This window comes from Siniperca chuatsi, linkage group LG10 (genome assembly GCF_020085105.1).
Source record: "Siniperca chuatsi isolate FFG_IHB_CAS linkage group LG10, ASM2008510v1, whole genome shotgun sequence".
Classification (NCBI taxonomy): domain Eukaryota; kingdom Metazoa; phylum Chordata; class Actinopteri; order Centrarchiformes; family Sinipercidae; genus Siniperca; species Siniperca chuatsi.
The window spans coordinates 29,625,057-29,638,167 of record NC_058051.1 but is presented as its reverse complement, the minus strand read 5'-3'; the positions used below and the strand labels follow the sequence as shown (position 1 = coordinate 29,638,167).

General features: G+C 41.2%; 1 protein-coding gene across 1 annotated transcript in view; it reads left to right on the top strand.

Moving 5' to 3' along the window:
* The window catches only part of LOC122882631 (inositol 1,4,5-trisphosphate receptor type 3-like), a 41,297-nt gene that overhangs the window by 22,898 nt on the left and 5,288 nt on the right, over positions 1-13,111 (top strand). The window contains exons 3-12 of the mRNA XM_044210214.1: positions 1,733-1,854; positions 2,852-2,938; positions 7,545-7,703; positions 8,614-8,712; positions 8,842-8,925; positions 10,269-10,415; positions 10,514-10,609; positions 11,524-11,568; positions 11,849-11,988; positions 12,543-12,642. Of these exons, the coding sequence (XP_044066149.1) occupies positions 1,733-1,854; positions 2,852-2,938; positions 7,545-7,703; positions 8,614-8,712; positions 8,842-8,925; positions 10,269-10,415; positions 10,514-10,609; positions 11,524-11,568; positions 11,849-11,988; positions 12,543-12,642 (1,079 nt within the window). The remainder of the gene's footprint in view (positions 1-1,732; positions 1,855-2,851; positions 2,939-7,544; positions 7,704-8,613; positions 8,713-8,841; positions 8,926-10,268; positions 10,416-10,513; positions 10,610-11,523; positions 11,569-11,848; positions 11,989-12,542; positions 12,643-13,111) is intronic.

Sequence of the window (13,111 nt, the reverse complement as noted above, 5' to 3'; positions counted from 1 at the left end):
AAACAAAAACCTGAGAGGTAAATTAGAAAGTTTGTGACATTTTTTATCTTTTTACTTGGTTGTTTCCCATCTTCATGTTTGACAAGTTGATTTTGACATGTTTGTCTGTTTCATTCATCAACAGACTCAAATAATGGGAAAAATGAATCAATTACATGCAATTAATCACACAATTAAATATAAATATGCACTGTTAAGAGACAAAAACAAGCCCGTGTGTGTGTGCGTGTGTGTGCGCGTGCGTGCAGCGTGTGTGTGTGTGTGTGTGTGTGTGTGTGTGTGTGTGCGTGTGTGTGTGTGTGTGTTCGTGAATACTCGTTAAAAGCTCATTTCCTTAAGTCAAGATGACTTTAAACCTGAATGTCCATTTAGATCTTTACAAAACGACAGAGTGATTACACACAGGCAAATTATGTTTACCTTACAAACACACACACACCTACACACACACACACACACACACAAACATCCTTGTACTTATATCTTTGTGAGGACCGTCATCAACATAATGCATTCCCGAGCCCCTCACCCAAACCTTGACCTAAGTCTAACCTAACCCTTAAAACCAAGTCTCAACCTTCAAACGGCCCTTTGAAGTTGTGAGGACCGGCCAAAATGTCCTCACTTTGTAGGTAAAAAACGTGTTTCAGTCCTCACTATATAGCAAGTACACACACACACTCACACACACACACACACACACAGTAACTGTGTTGATGTTGTTTAAAGTACAGGATCTGCTGGAGGAGAGTCAATGTTTACCTCCCTCTCTCTCTCTTTGTGTTTCTCTTATATCCTTTCACTCCAGCTTTATTTGTGTTTCTCCCCTCCAATCCTGTTATATCCTGTTTTTAGCTGAATTAAAGAATTTATATTTTGATTTCTCTTTATTTTTTATTTTAGTATTTCTTTCACAGCTAACACACAACAAGAAAGAATTATTTAAGATTTAATTAGTTTTTCACCAGACAAAAAACAACAACATTATATTAACAGCAGAGAAACGTTTTCAAATCCGGTCAAATAAAATAAAAATTTAAAACAAATAGAGCTAATGTGGGGACCCTGCTCTCTTCCCATTGCGTCAGTTATAATCACTAACTTTAGCACGCTACTGCGCTAATCTTAGAAAAAGGCTGAAAGTGCAGCTGAGCCTAAATCCATCTGAGTCCGCGTCGAGCTGAGCCTGTTAACCGATGGAAAGGAGGGACAGGAAGCCGGGCTACATGAACATTTTTAGCTTTGGTTAGATTTCATTGTTACGAGCGACACAAGGGTTTGATGAGGTCCCCGTCAAAGATTTACAGTTTTCCAGTAAGTTAAAGGGTCTTTAACGACTGTCGCTGCTGGTTAATCGGCTCGCAGACAGAAAGACTATATTTGGTCGTGGAACAGAAAATATAAATCTCCTCTGGATTAAACACAGACACTCAGAGATAGGCTTAACGTCAGATGCTTCACCGGTTTGATGTTCTGAAACCAAAACAACCAATTAGCTTCATGTGCTGACCGACCGCAACACAGGGAGACCTCGTATAACTCCACAATGTGTTCAGTAATGTAGAATACAACATGAAGATTACAGAACATGTAAAGAGAAAAGGAATTTACAGGTTGCCTATGATGTTTCTTTAAAAAATAACAAATGAGACTGAATGTTTTGTTGCATCGAACTGTATTCGGATATCTCGTTCTCTGCTAATCTGTCTTGTTCCACTGTGTGTTCGCTCAGATTGCCTGTTTAAGGTGTGTCCCATGAGTCGGTACTCGGCTCAGAAGCAGTTCTGGAAAGCCAAACAAGCCAAACACGAGAAGGACAAGATCGCCGATGTGGTTCTGCTGCAGAAACTGCAGGTAATGGACACGCACGCAAATCTGCACATTTTTACAGAAGATTCACTCCGAGTCAGACGAGAAGATCGGTTTCAGCTGTTTGTGTCCAATACGAAGGTGTGATTTTCTTTTTTGACTAGGGCTGCCCGCTAAACGTCGATGATTCGAATCGTCAGTCTACTCGCAGCTCGTCAGATCACTGTGTTGTACGCAGCGTAACGCAGGACAACAGCGTGGCAGGTTGTAAACTTTTACAAACCGAGTCAAAATCTCCGAACTACAAAACGAAGTGCGATGGAAACGCAGTGCAGGCCGTTCTCTGCTCCGACGCTCTGCGGTGCCGAATGTTAGCGAAGTCGACTGAACTACTTTTAAACCTGACGCTGGTACAACCTCCTCTACTGCCGTCCACTGTGACGGAGCTGTCAGCAGCCAATCAGGAGAGAGGATTTTATAACTGAACTATGAGCAGGATGCAGGATTTTTATTTCTTTGACTGTGTGGAAATAAATGATGATGAGTAAAGTCAATACAGGTAAAACAGGAGGCTCACGTAGGCTGTTACAGGACTTCAGTGTAACTAGGAGGAGTGAATAATAACGTTATTTCTAATAATCGTAGGTAAGGTGCATTGAAGAAAAAACATCAGTAATAATGTTTAGTATTTATAAAAATGAAAAAACATGAACCACAAGCACATGACAAGTTGATGCATCGGCCTGAAGTGCCCGCTCTGAATATCCTGATTCAGGCACAGCCCTACTGTTGATGTCGCTAGGCTAGCAGTTTCCCTCTGCTTCCAGTCTTCGTGCTAAGCTAAGCTAAACACGTCCTGGATCTATCTCTGTACTGGACACACTGACATGAAACTGAAATCCATCTGACTCGGGAGGGTTTCACTGTTACTACCACTACAAATGATCTGACTGCTGTATTGTAGCGTATGAAGACAGAGTTCAAAACTGGATGATACACCATGTTACAACTGAAAAGACTGAACTCTGTGTGTGTCTTGCAGCATGCGTCCAACCTGGAGCAGAAGCAGAACGAGACAGAAAACAGGAAAGTCCACGGAGACGTGGTCAAATATGGAACTGTCGTGCAGGTAAATGACTTGTTTGTAATCTTCTTCAACAGAAACACAAACATATGTAGATAATCCATCCATCCATCCATCTTCTTCCGCTTATCCGGGGCCGGGTCGCGGGGGCAGCAGTCTATGTAGATAATTTATACGGTTAAACATGGAACTGGAGATCTGTTGTCACATGCCAATGTCAGACACCACTGATCTGATTTTGACAAAACTCAGGAAACTGATTCTTCACATTGTTGCAGTCCAGCATTGAAAATTAGGCTGATCAGCTCAATACAAAACGACTTCAAAGAAACACAAAAAGACTATAAAGAGATGCAAAATTACCAGAAAGATGCAAAACAACTACAAAAGGACACACAACAACTGCAATAAGATGCAAAACGACCTAAAAGAGACACAAAATGTCTACAAAGACACACAGTAACTATAAAGAGATGCAAAACAACAACATAGATGCAAAATGAAGAGAAAGAAACACAAAACAACCATAAACAGATTCAAAATGTCTACAAAGAGACGCAAAAACGAGCAGAAATCTGTGTCTTGTTCCCATGTTGGAGGGATGGAGGCTCTTCTACGTCTCAGAGGCCCGTCGTCTTTAAGTTTTCATCTTGCTTTGTTTGCCTGTATTTGACTGCTGGATGTTTTGTTTTTTTTGCAGTCTGTATTTATTCACTACAAGCAGCCAAAGGACAGAGGTCTGACAGATGTTAGCGTGTTAGTCGACAACACGTTTCTTTTCTTCTCCGTTCTTTCTGTTATTTTCCTCCAGTTTCACACCTTTCACCTCTTGGCTCTACACGTTCAGAAAATTAAGCTGAAATAGCTTCGAGATAAACGTAAGTTTCACACTGAAGCTGGAAAATTCTGATGCGTCTTGTTGCCTCAGTCGGTTCCACCAAGAATGAACTTGTGTCCATTTGTGTCTTTGATGCCGCCTCCACAATTGTCTTCCCGTTCAGACTGAACACACCTTTACACCACTGGGACATCATGATGCAACCCGACTGCAAATGTATTTTTTACTCATGTTCAGACATTTTAAAACTATGTGGAAATGACTTGTCCTCAGTTTGCTTTGAATTTCCTTTCATTGCACCTTTACGCAACATTAAGACACTAAATAAAATGATAACCCTTACAGTAATCCTTGTGATTTCAGTCCTGACGGGTGACAGACGTACAACCTCAGAGCAGCTGGTGTGTCTGTTTACAGCGCAGCCAAACAAACTCAGGTTGTTTTAATAAAGAAGTCAGTCAATAATAATTAAAATCTCGATCTGATTTCACGCTGCACACACAGCCAGTAGCCTTCCACACAACAGCAGGACAGTAAAAGGAGTTGGTTATGTCGCTGAGGAGCCTGTTGCCTCTTCATTACTCCCTGACGGATTTGCAGCTCATCCACTGGCAACAACATCTATTTTAGATGCATTTCTGATCAACTATCGCGGCCAGTGCTGCCATCGGGACATTGTGCTTCCTGTGACTGCTTCACAATAAAAGCCACCCCTTGTTTGTGCAGGTGAATGTTTTTAATGTGAAGCAGCAGCAGCAGTAGGAAATGTTGCGTTAGCATTAGCAGTAACTCTGATACGGCTGCAGTAAACAATGAGGCTGATATCAATCAGATCAAATTACAATTACAATAATAGTAACACTGGATCACATGCGGCATCGTTTCCTGTCAATCCCTCGTGCGTGTGAAGGCTATTTGAATCCAGCTCAGGAATGGCGGACTCCGCCACTAACAATGGAAACTACACACAGAGGAAATTACTGAATGTAAACACATTGAATGGCTGTTGTTAAAAAAAAAGAAGCTGAATGGTCTAAAAAACGGGGTCTGATTTCCCAAAAACCTTAAGAATTATAATTTAAAGATTTTTATTATGACAAGTCCCTTTTTTTTTTTAGACTATGAATGGCCTAGAGAGGCCAGTGAATGCCTCTCTGTGTAGTACTGTAGTTTTCATTGTTAGTGGTGGAGTCAGACTTTCCTGCTCAGGATCTGAGTTGCGTACTGGACGTGATCACATCCCAAAATAGTAAAAGTAGTGATGCCACACTATAGAAGTACTCAATTAAAAGTTAAAATCCTGCATTCAAATTTAAAAGTAAAAGTACAAATGTATTATCAGCAAAATGTACTCAAAGTATCAGAAGTGTCAGTGTTTATCATTATATTACTGGACCATTATTTTTGATGCATCAACGTGAGTACAGTACTTTTAAATGCTTTATGTACCTTTAACTAGTTTAAACTACAACACAGCATCATATCTTATATACTATCACACGATTTGTTTGTAAACTCTTGATCTGAAAAGTAACTAAAGCTGTAAAATAAATGTGGTGCAGTAAAAAGAGTAGAGGGGAAGTATAAAGTAGCATGAAATGAAAATACAGTACTCGAGTAAATCTACTTTGGCACATGGCTGAACACTGTGTACATTCACCTGGCAGTTCCTATTAACAGGGCAACGCCTGTTGCTATGACAACCAGGTGACTCACCCACCACCCCCACCCACCCTTTAAACATGTGTCCTTTTGACTGAGCTGATACATGTGATCATTTACTGCATCTGTCTGACACACACCATCAATACTGACATCGATTCACTGCTAAAGATCTGTCATCATAACCTACACACACACACGTTTGTTTCACTGTCCCCGTGGGTTAGTGTGCATTCAGGTTAAAGTCCCCACCGGGATATAAGAACATGAAACACACACACACACACACACACACACAGTGTCTGGGTGTGGTTGCTGCCGAGTGAAACTGTGTCAGATTGTTAAGATAAGGATTCCTGTAGGAGAAAGGTGTGTGTGTGTTGAAGGTGTGGAGAGGGTTACATGGATCTGTAGCACTCGATTAAACTGCAGAACAAAAGATAACTGAGCTGCACCTTCCACATGTTCAAACACACAAACACACATTCGGTCTGAGGAGGACAAAGCCGGCTTTATTCTGTAAATATCAGTGCGTCTCTCAGCACTGTCTGACTTCCTGTCTGTGGCTTTCAGCTCCGAGCCCGTTGGCTCCTGCTGATCACGTAAATCTTTAAAAACACCTCACAGATATATAGTTTTCTTCTTCTTCTTTTTTTTTTTAAAAATGGCTCAGTGATTTCTTTAAAGGATGGGTTCACAATTTTTTTTAACTCAGCTGCCAATATGTACATTTAAACAGAATCAGAATCAGAAATCCTTTATTGATCCCCGAAGGGAAACTCGTGGTTACAGCAGCTCGCCTTTACGTCAGTGCACACAGGAGAAAGCACTAGAAAACGATATGATACACTATAAACACTATAAAACAGGTCAGAAATAAATTAAGTATCATGTCGGTATAAGTATAAGATAAACTAAGTGTCGAGTACCAAGTGGGTTTACTGGTTGATGATGAAAGTACAGTATAAAATACAGTGTCACCAAATATGTAATAAGTAATAATAATGATAAGCGGAGGTGCATGTACTGTCAAGAGTAATAGAGGTATGTGATATCAATACAATAAATAAGAAAAACTAACATGGGAAAACTAATATTGCACGGGAGTATTACACAGAATATTGCACAATAAAAACAGCGTTTGCTTGCTGTAATCATAAAAACAATTATGCATTTACATAGCGCGTTTATCCAATCACACACAGACGACAGCGAGCTACCATGCAAGGTGCTGATTTGGGCTTCAGTGTCGATTCCCCCAGGAGGAGCTGGGGATCGAACCGCCAACCCTCTCTGATCGGTGGACGAACTGAGCCACAGACGCCCTTCCTAGATCCCTTACAAATGCAATGCTAAAGCTAACATGAGACTTCAGCCACCTTAGTTAGACAAATCAAGTAGGTATCTTCCAAAGTTGCAGCGTTTTTAGTACAAAATTCCCTGTTTTTGTTACTATCCTTCCACAGCTCAGCAGGTAAACTCTGTTCGGAGAAACGTAAAGAGCGACTTTGTGTAAAAAGACTGTTACTGTGGAAGATATCTGCTTGATTTGCCTGATACTAACTTCGAATACATTTTTGCATGGAACGACTGGATTGTGTCCCCCATCACTCACAATGAATGCGAGTTAGCAAGGGATGTTTTAATGTACAGTATGAACGATTACAGCGAGCGAGACCTGTTGTAGTGTTCATATGTTCATGAACTGTGAACCTAACCGTTATACAGCCGCTCGCTGTAGTTTTTATCAGACTAACAGGAGGAAACAGAGCGTCTGTTGGGGACTACTTCCAGCGGCGGATGAATCCACATGTGGTGCTGTAGTGAGTGTTTGGGGCAGCAGGACGGTGTGTGTGGGGCGGAGGCAGAATAAACTACAGTGTGTGTGTTCGTGGTGATGAAGGAACATGTCAGCCAGTGCAGCAGAGCGGCTCGCTGATGTGTTTTAACAGTTTCTGGACAACGATGGAGGAAGAAGATCCACCAGGCTGTGATACTCACACACACACTTGTTAGCAGATACGTTCACTGTTGGTTTGAGTCTGAACGTGAGATTTATTGACGAGAAGAGAAATGTCGAATATCACCACACTTGTACTTTATCTGTATCTAACATACAGTGAAATAAATGAGCATATTCTCTGTCTCCAGTTGCTCCATATGAAGAGTAATAAATACCTGACGGTGAACAAGCGTCTGCCGGCTCTGTTGGAGAAGAACGCCATGCGGGTCACTCTGGACGGGACGGGGAACGAAGGCTCCTGGCTCTTCATCCAGCCGTTCTGGAAGCTCCGCGCCAACGGAGACAATGTAAATACACTTCATACTACACATCTGCACACAGCGTCTCACACACTGCACACCGTAAAACTGTATTTATGTAGCACATTTAATACAAAAAGATCAAATACCGTGTACTAAATACACAGAACTAAACATTTTCAAATATAACCAAATAAAAGATGTTTAAAAACAATTTAAATTAATAGAAAATAATACAATTAATACTGTAGGTGAGGAACGTACAGTAAAACTAAGTACTGGTGCTGCTGTTAGCAGTAGCTGCAGTAGATTTAGTATTATTAGCGTAGTAGTGGTAGGCGAGTACTCTTGGTAGCAGCAGCACCAGTGGAAATAATAATGTAGCAGTTTGACAAAAAAACTTTAACTCAAGAACCACTTTCTATCTTTATATGGAGCTTTCAGCTGCATCTCACAGCCTTCATCTGCTGATGGACTATAAGAAAAAGCTAGTAAGTGGACCTTGAGTTAAACTGTAGCAGTATAGGCAGTATCTCAGTAGTAGTAGTATTTGTAACAGTAGCAGTAGCAGCAGTGAACGTAGTATTAGTCGTAGAGATCTGCAGGAAACTGAGACCTGAACCTGATCCGGCTGAGCCTGGCTCATACTACCAAATTTGAGATCAGAACCCAAACCAGTGTTATATTTTATTCATTACTTCTTTTGGCCAGATGAACTTCTCTAAAAATAACCAAAACCAAAACAGACCTGAGCCCAAAGCTGTAGGCAACTAAACTGACCCAAAACCCGTCGGGGGGGGGGTCACGTGGCAGAACTCATCTAGTAGTAGCACGGATAGAAAGCGTAGCCGTACCAGCGGCTGCACGAGCAGCAGCAGTTACAGTCGTAGAGGCGGATATAATAACAGCAGCGGTAGTTGTAGCAGTATGAGTGTTTAGCGTACGCTGCCTGTTGCAGGTGGTGGTGGGAGATAAAGTGATCCTGAACCCGGTGAACGCCGGTCAGCCGCTTCACGCTTCAAACTACGAACTGAGCGACCACCTGGGCTGCAAGGAGGTGAGGCGCAGACACACACACAGTAGTGACACTGAGACCGAGACTAATACTGAATTCGGTTCTGATACTGATGAGGATTAGTATGCTGCATCAGAGCCTCCCGGCCAACAGCTCTTCCTCCCTCTGCAGGTGAACTCGGTGAACTGCAACACCAGCTGGAAGATCAACCTGTTCATGATGTTCAGCGACCACAGAGAGGAAGTCCTCAAAGGAGTGAGTGACTTTACTGAGACACAGCAGACAATACTGCAGTACATAAATTATATGAGTGCTTCCTTACCTTTTTGGCTTGTGACCCATTAAAATGAACCAGCTGTGAGTCATTTCATTCCCTGTTTCATTTGAATAACTGTAAAACGCCCGAAACACCTAAAATTATCCAGCAATATACAGAAGAAAACAAAGATTAGAGGAACGTGTGAAAATGAAGTGAATCATTTTAGACAGCAAAAACAGGTTTTTTTTCTGTTTTGCCCTCCTGTTGATCCGACCCACAGTTTTTAAAGTTGATTTATTGGGAGCTTTCAATACTCACGGCTCATGGAGGCAATTAAGGTACTTTAAAACACTTATTGCCCAATTACAGCAATTTGCATCAAAGGTCGCACTCCTTCTCTGAGTCATAACTCAGCCAAATCTGAACGATTATCTTTAACTGATTCAATTATAAGATATCATTATCCCAGATGTCCATGAATAAACGTCCTTAAAAATCATAAAAAAGACGCCCTTATAACTGCAGAACTTGCCTGAGGATCATCATGTTTTTAAGTTTTCTTCAGTATCACAGTAATCCAGTGATAGTTGTCCGTACGTCCATGGATCCACTGCAGACAGGAGCTGCCGACAGCTGATTCGGCTGCTTTTAATTCAGACAATTTGACTAAATGTAAACAAACATAAGCTAAAAAAAAAACCACAGGGCTCAAGCTGTAACTCACAGCATAACTCTGTACTTAATCCAGGGCAACATTATGCTTCCTGTTTGCATCCCCCAAATGATTATGGGAACTGTAGTTCCAAAATTTAAAACGTGATTATCCTCCAAATAGCAGTAAGACAAAGAACAATAATAGGAGTGACAACGTCTGTTAATATTAACGTTTTTCATGTTGCATTATCAATATTTTTTTGACATAATTAAAACCCAGAATGCACAGTTGTTTAAATTTTGTCTGAGGGGGCCCGCAGTGTCAGAGTTTGAAAGCCTGTGTCCTACAGGTTTATCTTTTGGCCACCAGATGTAATTATTCCAGCTTTGTTTCTGAGAAATCGGGTTTTTCCCCAGGTTTGGTTTTTAAATACTACAATACCCATGAGCCTCAGCCGTTGTTGCTGTGGAGAAGAAGCCAGTCAGAGACGTGAATCAGAGCAGCGGCAAATTCAAACGTTGTCATTTAAGTTGTGAACAAAACACATCGCCGTGGTTACTGAATTCACCCAAAACTGACCCAGAATAGTGAATGAGTTCGAACTGTGTTACGCCCACAGTCTGGTGCTTTTGACTTTTATAATAATATAATATAATAATGCTTCTTTAACTTTCTCTCTCTCAGGGCGACGTGGTGCGTTTGTTTCACGCTGAGCAGGAAAAGTTTCTGACCTGCGACGAGTACAAGAGCAAACTCCACGTTTTCCTCCGAACCACGCTGAGGCAGTCTGCGACCTCGGCGACCAGCTCCAACGCCCTGTGGGAGGTCGAGGTACACACACACACACACACGCACACGCACACACACAGAGTTTCCTCTAAAGCTAAAGTTGCATTAAACTCGTCTCTGTTTGCTGATTGGTCTGTTAGGTTGTCCATCATGACCCGTGTCGTGGGGGGGCGGGACACTGGAACAGCCTCTACCGCTTCAAACACCTGGCCACCGGCAACTACCTGGCTGCTGAGGTAACCATGGCAACACTTGGTGGAAGGACTGATGAATGAATAAATGGGAGTTATGGTTGGATGTGTAACATGAACAGCTGCTCAGCCTCAGCAGTTTACTGTGTGGACTCAAACACCACGTTTTTTTTTTTATTATTATAAAGCCTAATCAAAGTTATTTACCTCAGAACATGGATCCACATTTAAACTGAGTATCTACAGAGCTAATTTTGTTCTCATTTTATAAAAAAAAATTATTATTATTTGTATTTTTGTGATGAAACTTTGGGCTGTCGTGATCTGAACGTTTCTGGTTTGTCATAGAATGTAGTGCTGCGAATAATAATAATAATTATCATTGCCAATTAATCTGCTGATTGTTTTCTCAATTAATCGATACATCATAGATATCATATATACCACAGATATTCAGTTTACAGCCATAGAAAACCAAGACCAACAAATACTGACACTTGAGTACATTATGGAACCCAACCTAAACTGAAGAGCTGTGGAGCTCATTTTGTTCTTATTGAAAAATAAATACATTTGTAGTTTTGTAGTTTATGATAATTTTATTAGTGGGTTTTCATTGACTGTGGATGATATGTGTTAAATATAAGGCGCCATAACCACCAACCAAGGCGGTTTAGTTTACTAATTTATCAAATTTCAAGTTATTATTTTACAACAGAATTCAGATTTGAAGAGAAGTTAAAGGTTCCTGTTTGAAGGAAGATGGATGGATGTATTTTAATAGATGGTAGTTGATTCAAGGATTATTCTGATTTATTAAAATGTGGGTCTTATTTTCGCATCGGTACCCGTAACATTGTGCAATTTGTAACAAACTGGAATCCTATAATGTATATCTTGCTCATTAGAAATACTTTGTTTTCTTGCAGTAGATAATATATTTGTTGTTGTTGCTGTAGGAGAACCCGGGCTATAAAGGAGACAACGCAGAGCCGCCGTCCTCGGTGAGTCGCTGCTTTAACTATCTTATCGTTGTCCCTTCATCAACACCAGGGAGGCTGAGAGATTTCAGGGGTCTGAAAGTCATCTGAGCTGGAAGCTACTTAATAACGTACTTTTACCTTATGACTAAAATATCAGCGCAGTAACAGTACACAGCAGAAAATTCTGCTCTGGAGAAACTATTTTATTGACTTCTTCTGTTTGAAGTAAACAGCCATCAGTGTGTGTATTTAAAACCCTTTCACCTCCTCAGCCTCACCCTGACCTCTGACCTCTCTGTAGAGTGACGGTCGTATCAACAAGCGCTCCCACGGCGAGAGGATCAAGTACAAGCTGGTGGCAGTGGCTCATGGGAACGACATCGCCTCGCTGTTCGAGCTCGACCCGACCACGCTGCAGAAGACCGACTCGTTTGTTCCACGGTAGGAACACGCGGCAGTCACTGCAGTTCCTTTTACTTCCTGCAGATGTTTCACATTAAAAGACTACAGAGAATGACAGGGATTATGTCTGACTAAATGTTTTAATGTGAAGACAAAATGGAGAGTATCTGCACACTGGATTAAAGCTCCCTAAACTTTATTGGACTGAAATAAGGCAACTTTTAAACCCTTCTGGTTCTTCATCAGGCAAATGGCAGTCATGACAAAGGACAAGGTATAAAATATAAAAATATAAAATATAGTTATAATACTGCACTCCAGATCCACATCTTCATTTTCTCCATCACTGAATCAGTTATGCTGCATGTGGCTTAAATACAGGACGGAATCTGCACACAACTACCTTTCTGCTGGCTTTTAATGTGAAACATTTGTGCAGGAAGTCTTGACTTTCTACTACAAACTACTACCAAGAATTATAGAGCATACTGCAGATAAAGGACTATAAACCCACAGAGTGTAGACTGCCACAGAGAAGCAGACTGACATAAATATAGTGGAACTGAACAGAAAGTGAACCCGTTCTCTTCCAGAAACTCGTACGTACGACTGAGACACCTGTGCACCAACACCTGGATCCAGAGCACCAACGTCCCCATCGATATAGATGAGGAGAGACCCATCAGACTCATGGTACGTCCCACAAGTTCAAATATGCTTTACATGCTTTGAATTGGCTTTGTTTGCAGTTGTATAAACACACTACCGCTCAAAAGTTTGGAGTCACCTGTTGTCTTGATGTTTTTCTTCTTTCCTTCAATAATTTGAACAGATAACAGTGCTGACCCCGGACTCACCTGCTGTTTCTAATCTGAAGGTTTAAGAATAGCTTTGCTAAAGCAGCACGCCTGTTAACTGCAGCTTGTTATTGTGCTTTGATGCTGAAACGGGAACCTGTTCCTCTTTAAATCTGCACAGATTTTAACGCTCAGCTTCCAGTTTCTTTACCAGCGACTGCTGATTTCTTACATTCGTATTGAACTGTTGCTCAGAGGATCTTTGTCTCTTTCTGGCCTTTCAGTCATCAGTCTGGTTGAACCGTTACAGCGTTTTGTTCTCCAGGTACAAAACAAACCCTTCATACAAAATAACATCTATTTGC